This window comes from Erithacus rubecula, assembly GCF_903797595.1.
Source record: "Erithacus rubecula genome assembly, chromosome: 8".
Taxonomy (NCBI): Eukaryota; Metazoa; Chordata; class Aves; order Passeriformes; family Muscicapidae; genus Erithacus; species Erithacus rubecula.
The window spans coordinates 16,697,328-16,704,891 of NC_136659.1; the positions used below are offsets into that span (position 1 = coordinate 16,697,328).

The following is a 7,564-nucleotide window of genomic DNA, read 5'->3' on the forward strand; positions in this document are numbered from 1 at the left end:
TCTAGTGCACCATTTCATATTTTGTTCTGAAGGTTTGCAGAAGTGCTGTGTTTTGAGTAAGTTTTTGTTTTTGCTTACAGTCATGCTTATTATCCTGACTTACTGATCATGAGGTAAAATCAGAATCATCTTTGTTGTTTGTTCAGTTTGGCCCTTGCTACAGATAATAAAAGTGGTGTCATATATTGATCATTACTTTTAAACAGGATCAGGAAGGAAGAGTTCCTGGCAGGGCAAAAAGCTTGATTAAATTAAGTGCATAGTCTATTAGCTCTGGCAAAACAAGTCATGAATTTATTTTATTCATATGAAATGAAAAAAATTAAAAATACTTTCAACTGTCCTGCTGAGCACATGTATATACTTGTGCAGCCTAACCTCTTCCTTTCTAGTTGCCCCATTTTAAAAAGTAACAAACAATTCAAGAAAACATTTTAGAATGATGCTATAAAGTGCACTGCAGAATTAATTTGACAATAATCATCTTGTATATAAATAAGTTTATTTTTTTACTATCAGGGTGGGGAAAATAGAAAGTGAAATCTGCAGTTAACTTACAGGGTGCTTGCGTTGAAGTCCATGTGCTAAAATTTCACAATCTTACTTACAGCAAAATACTATTATTGTAACTGTGATTTGTTTTTAATATACCTTGAACACTTTGCCTCATTTGACATTGAAGGAGTAGAAGGTTCATATATGAAATGTATCTTAAAATGGTTTTACCAAACAACTGAGTATCAATCTTACTTGGTTTGTGTGTCACTATCTTTTTTTTTTTCAGTGTTTATCACAGCTTCTACATTTTAGAAAGTCTTCAGCATGGCCATTTTAATTCAGGTAGTCTGAAGTCTACTGCAATTCTCTTGTCTGTAAAAGCTCCATGTGTGTATGTTAGAACTGAGTTCTCCAGAACTGAGTTAGGGTTCTTCATTCAGAGATGGGGCTGTTTCCTAATTTAATTAAGCTGTTGCATTCTAATTGCATCTGTTTGTTAGCAAAATCAGTCTCTGCTGGTAGCTTTTTGTCATGTGCAAAGCCATTGCCTGGCTTTTAGGAGCCTTTCCAGCATTCTTGCAATCAAAAGCCATTTGTCCTGAATATGAATCTGCATCTTTAAAACTATCCATACTATGTGGTATGGTGAAAATAGGATGTTAATCTATATAGCCTCTTCATTAGAAAACACAATTATAATCCAAATTTTACCACATTCAAATAATATTCTTAGCTATATATTTTGAGTTCTTCTTCTACACACTGTGAAAAAAGATTAACCAGGTGCTTAGGATCAAAGCATCCATTCTGCAGGATTGATTCCATTTGACTTATCTTCTGTTTCTCCAACTCCTGTATCTCTTTGAGCATTTCTTTACCTTTGTCCTGCAAAAAGAAGCATTTATTTCACTAAAAACTATACAGAGCATGTAGTAACCACCCTAACAAAATTCTGTTCTACTGTCCCTATTTTAATCTGTTATGTTGGTAGAAGTCAGTATTGCGACAGGTTTTAAAAATCTCTCCTAATATCTAGCACTCACTTCATCTCCCTTATCTGATAGACTGAAGAATATTAAAGCTTTTTTAGATATTAGTTACCAAAACTTAAGTGGGCATATGACTTACTTTTAAGAAGATGTATGTAACATCTATTTATGTTACTTGCTGTAACTAGGAAAGCTTTTACTGCTAGAAGTAAGCAGCTGCCTTCCTGCTTCACTCTGTGTTCAGCTATCTTTGTCTTCTTGTTTCCTTTCCTGTCCATACCAAGCAATGATCAAAGGCAAAAACTCTCCTTTCTACCTGAGACCAGGGGTCTGAATAGCTGTAAGAGTTCTTGGCAGGAGTTGTGTATTTGTCTGTGGCTGCTTGAGCATTTCCCCATTATCTGACTGGTGTGGGAGCCTGTGGGGGGCTGCTCTGCAAGGTGAGCAAGATCTTCACCTGGGGCTCAGCCTGCCAGCACAGCACGGGGCTGGTTACAATTTCAGTGTTAGAAACAGATGCCTGCCACATGCCAACACACTGGGCATCACTGCACTGTTCTTTGCAATCCATCAAAGGGCATTAACTGGTATCACATTAACAAAATGTGAGCAAGGACCTTATATAAACCACCTGCTTGCATTGAAATCCAATTTAATCAACGTACCTTGATAGTTTCCATAACTACAGCAGCACTTTGATGTTTTTTATAGAGCTCATGTCTTCGATCTGGCTTACTCTGAAAACGTGGTTTTTTCTTAACTGGATCATCATGACCAAATGTAGGGGATGTAGTTTTTAATAACTGAGTAATATCGGGCACAAAAATGAAAGGCTTGAATACAGATCTAGAAAACAAAATAGAACAGAGATCCTTTACTGACACTGTTTTGTTAAAATTGTTGAGTCAGTAAATTGCTATATTTTTTCCCATTCTTCTACTCGCTTCTTTTAAGAAAGTAGTATTACAAAAAGCATTAACTGATGTTAAAGTCATTGTCACAGCAGTGTTCTGTAAAGTGGGTTGGTAGATACCATTAATATACATAATGTACATTTATTTTCCTCCTACATTTTGATTGTGCTTTTTCAGGGGGAAAAAGAAAATCAATCCAAAGCAAAAAGGAATATTATTAGGAAACTGCAACACTTTTTCATTTAGATATTTACAATTTTTTTATCCAATTTAGTTGCTGCTACATCACCTGGCAGGATCTGGAGTTCCAGTAAAGAAATGAATACAGGGCAGATTAGGCTGCTGAGGCAGTACAGACACCATGCTGCCAGTTGTCATAAATCCACCTTCCATGTTAATGCCACTCTCTTTGTCACGAAGAATTTCCATCATTATTTCAGAAGTGATAGATCCTATTCAAGATACAATACCATTATTTAGCCACAGAGCTAATATAATACCAACTGAATGACATGTTCCCTGTAACTAGCTGCTTTTACCTTTAATAGGCAATGCCAGTTTTAGTTTGTCTGTGTTGGCAGGGAAAAAAACATCCTAATGGCAAACCTTAATATGGAACACACTGGTATTGCTTTCCCCAAAGTATTTATTTCAAATAGGTGATAAGAGCATGCCTTAAAAAAGAGGGAGTAGAAAGACAGATGCTATTTCCCAGAAAGGTAAATTTCACAGGGCTAGCAAATGGTCATTCACAAAGTAACTTTTCAGATGAAAATTAATAACTTGGATTAAATGCTGAACTTTGAGCACTCTGGAAGTTTTGATAAATCATCATAATACTGTTGCTATTTGAACAGAGTTAAGACCACAACATTGCTTTGAAATTATAAAAATAATAACAGCCATGGATTTTGTGTAAAACTTTGAAAATGAAACACCAAGACTGTCACTTGTTTTGGAGGGGGGAGGCTCGATGGGTGTTGTTTTTATTTTCATCCTTTTCAAGGATGAACTGGAGTGCCATTACATCTATGCTCAGAAGCTACAGTAGGACATCCATTTGTAGAAAAGTCTTTATCAGCAACCTGTGTGAGGTTTAGTGCCAAGTATCTATGAAAATAACTCCTGCTCAGGAGCAACAAAACTTTCCACATATGCCTGTTGCTGTATGGTGTATGCTGAAGCTCAGATACTGGCATGGTATCACCAAACCAATATCCAATATTCTAACAGGCACCTCTTGCAGAATGGTTTTCTTTTCACCTTTGGTGTACCAGTAGAGGGTATGTTTATGGCAGAAAAACAAAACATTAGTTCACTCACTTTACTTTTATTGGAAGGTATCATCTACCACTTTAATATTTTACTGTTTCCCTTACTGAGTTCTAACTGCATAAAACTTAATTTTTTAACTGCCTTGCTGTTTCCTCTTTAAAAAGTTACTCTGCTGCTAAGTCACATGTCTCCAATATTATTTTTTCATCCATGTCCCAGGTTGCCTGTAGACAGGCATGCAGCACTACATTTCAGCAAGAAAACCCAACTGAAGTATTCTTACAGTTGCCTGGGAAGGTCAGAGAATTAAAGAAATCAGCAAGTTAGATGAATCAAAGAAATTAAAAGAAGCAATAGTCATTTTGTCAGCTACAACTTGGCAACCTGTCCAGCAGGGAAGAAGGTACTGCATATTTTCCACTATAGTACCCCTGAGTGAAAAAGCAGGGAAGGATAGATGAAGAAACCAATGATTTTACTGACACTGTAAACCAAATAGCTTTTAGTTAGGGCACCTATTTAAAATAAATCTAAACAAAGTAAACCATATGAGGCTGATAACCTGAACACCTAGTGGGATTTTAAAAATGGCTCAGGTAAATGCCTGAAAATGGGGATTTACAATGAAAACACAGATACAATCTCAGCCTGGTTATAATGCAAATAAATACAGGTATTATGAAAATGCTTCAGTATTCAGAACCTGCAATTCCCAAAATGAATGCAGGATTTACATGATCACTAGAGCAAGATACCAAAAGTAATTCACTCTGATGCATTAACTAAATGCTAAACCTGGTTTGGCAGAGTTCAGCCAAATAAATAAAAGAAACAAAGGGGCAATGTAATCTCACTTCAAATTAGTTACTTCAAATGAGCATGTGAATACAGCTACTGAAAAACCCTGCTAGATGGATGCAGTTAGAAGAAAAGTAATAGGTTCTGAAAAATAAGTGTATGAGTTAGTGACTGATTAGAGTACAGAAAATTATTTTGTTCTGCTCTTGGTGTGTTTTAGTAGACTGCATGAGTTTAGCGTAGCCATTACAGTAAAACTACAAAGATTTAAAAATTGTCAAAAATAAATGCAATATATGCATCTGAATGCCATGCTGTTGCCTTATATAAATGGTACCTGACTGAAGCTGTTCATAAGGTTGTTTGTGGCTGCAAACTGCTGGGAATCTGTTTTAGCCTCCAGTTTTCTTCCTTAGCAGTACAGTAATAATATACAGCCTATCCAAATGTTTTAGAACAGGTCTTACAGGGCATTTGGTGGTATGGTCATAATGTGACCTCTCAGGGTTGTTATTGTAGCTCTGTGTGTTTAATATTTGACACTTGTTTTAGTTTTTCCTCCTCAATAAATTAGCAAAAAATGAATTGAAACTTACAAGTTCAGTACTTCTCTTTAAGGCAAAAAGTTATTCTAGTAAGTTCTGGTTCACCAAGTCATGTGAATGATTGCCTACATCAGATGTATAACAATTTATGATTTTAATTAATGTAGCTCACTAAATACTTTGCATACCTTGAAAAAAAAAATTTAAAGGATACCTTTGTGCTTGTTCAGAAGTTTATGGCCTTCACAATATCGGCCTCCAGATGTGGTCATTGTGGCAGTATTAACATAAGAATATGTGGCAGCAAAATCAAATTCCTTTTTCCCATCCCACCAGCCATTGCTTTTGGCATATTCCTTCAATTCTGGGTGTTCTCTGTCAATCTTGGTTGTGATAGAGAGCTGGTTGGAAATATTTCGTACACCTCCTGTTTGTAAATTGTGGAAAGAATTGTCTTAATACATTGAATGATTTTTCTTGGTATTTTGTTTACATTTAGCTTAGTAAAGCAAGCTAGTCCTGGAGAGTTTCCTACAAGATCAGTGAGTGTGGTGGTTTATTTTTGGCCCTCTCTCCTCAGCTAGGTGTGTTTCTGATTGAATTTTCACTGCCACTCATTTCTGACTCATTCACTTCTATTGCTAACATTGTATTTCAGGTTCTGTCCTGATTATTCCCAACTCTCCATTCTTTTTCTGAATGCAAAGATTGAGCTTGTCCTCCTAAGTCCACTGGAAGAATCAGCCACTTCAGGGCCCAGTACATCAATCCTGTCCCCAAATGAAATTCTCATGGACTGCTGCCATCCTTAAGACCACACACACTGCTGTCATTCTCATGCTGACTTTCTTGCTTCCTCAGTTCTCCAAGTGCTTATCTCTGGCTTTGAAAAGGCCCCTGTCACTCAGCTCCTCAGACAGACTCCTCTCTACTCCTCACTCATGCCCCAGGATGTAGTTTACAGGCACACATATATGTAGCTTGAGGTTAGTCTGATGCCTTAATGAAATGGTCAGTGAAAACTGGGGAACTCCAAGTGGTCATTGCACCTGAAATGTTTAGAACAAAGAGCATCATCCATACCTTCTACTTTTTCTGCTGCCCAGTATTTTCCTGATGTCTCCAGCACCCATGCTTCCTTTCTGTCAGCTATCAGAAAACTGTTGTGGTATGTAAATGCCATGTTGCTCTCCATACAGTTTCCTCCCTGCCCATATTTTTCCAGCAAATCAACTATGACACTAAGAGCCTTTTCAGCTGTGTCTGCTCTCTCAAGTCCAAGCCTAAAACAAAAGGAAAATGTTATTTTTGAAACCATGAACTCCACATAGAACTATTCAGCCTGAGTATTCAGACTGATCTGGAATGATATTTCTACATGCAGCTGCCAGTTGTATGATCTGGTAAGGGAAACACAAGTCAGGTAAAGGGCTTCTTTGAAGTGGGTCCTCTATGAACTTGATATGAGGAAAAACATCAAACAAAAATACAGAAAGACAGAGAGAGAGCCTACAAAATCTTTACAAGTCCTGTGCAGGTATTGGATTGGGGGAAAACTACCAAAAATTGACTGACTGCTCTAGGTTAATGAAAGTTACATTGGCACTTATAGGGTAGGAACATGAACTTGTTATTTACGTGGAAATAGGCAGCTGCGCCTGAAACGTTAAAATATGTGTGTGAAAGATGAGGGAAGAGGAGTACAGACCCTAGGAAAAGGCCAAAACAGTAGTACCTGAAGTCCACCTGTCCTCTTGAACAAGTCTTGTTTCAGTTTAGTACAAATTTTATAAAAAGAAATACATTTGCTAATTTCTTTGACAAATTCTGATCTAGTGCCTGATGCTTCTCATGGGCTCCTGGCGGAAATCTAGTGCTTGTGCCAAGAAATACTTATTTTTAACCGTGGCTAGAGCGGTGGAAGAAGTGTCTTCTGAAAGTGAAAGTACTATTTCCCCATATGACGTGTTTCCACGTAGGTTCCAAATCCGGTCTCATTTATCAAAAAGAGAACAGAAAACCAGGACGCTCCCTGTGCACACCTTACGAGGTCCATGCCGAGGAGAGCCTCCCGGTCGCGGATCTCTTCCCTGCCCCACACCGCCTCGTTGCCGATGCACACGCCGTGCTCGTTGGCGCCCATCTCGGCGCCCCAGAGCCAGGCGGGCCGGCTCAGCACCACGGCGTGCGTCCTCTCCACCTGCTCGATGCTGATGTAGGTGCACTGCAAGAGGGCAGAGGCACACGGCGTCACCCGCCCGAGCCGGCCGCACGGGCCCAGCCCGCACACGGGGCTGACGGCTCCGGCCCCGCGCCCTCACCTCCAGCGCGGCGCCGCGCGGGTGCGCCGCGGCCGGCAAGTGCACCACCTCCTGCACCTCGTCCGCCGGCCGGTCCGAGTTCTTGCCGAACACCACGCGGCCCCCGGGCGCGGCGGGCGGCAGCGCCACGAAGGTGTCGCAGGAGAGGGGCGGCGGCCGGGGGGACATGCTGAGGGCCGGGGGCTGAGGGGCGGGCGGACAGCGGCGGAGCGCACCGGGCAGGG

The 7,564-nt window shown here is 39.8% G+C and overlaps 1 protein-coding gene across 1 annotated transcript in view; it reads right to left on the bottom strand.

Moving 5' to 3' along the window:
* Positions 1-272: 272 nt before the first annotated feature.
* Positions 273-7,564, bottom strand: part of SCRN3 (secernin 3) — a 29,469-nt gene continuing 22,177 nt past the window's right edge. Inside the window, exons 2-8 of the mRNA XM_079310379.1 lie at positions 7,341-7,529; positions 7,062-7,243; positions 6,103-6,302; positions 5,234-5,446; positions 2,691-2,853; positions 2,153-2,333; positions 273-1,383 (exon numbers count right to left, since the gene is read on the bottom strand). Coding sequence (XP_079166505.1) covers positions 1,228-1,383; positions 2,153-2,333; positions 2,691-2,853; positions 5,234-5,446; positions 6,103-6,302; positions 7,062-7,243; positions 7,341-7,508 — 1,263 coding nt within the window. The 5' untranslated portion in view covers positions 7,509-7,529 and the 3' untranslated portion in view covers positions 273-1,227. The remainder of the gene's footprint in view (positions 1,384-2,152; positions 2,334-2,690; positions 2,854-5,233; positions 5,447-6,102; positions 6,303-7,061; positions 7,244-7,340; positions 7,530-7,564) is intronic.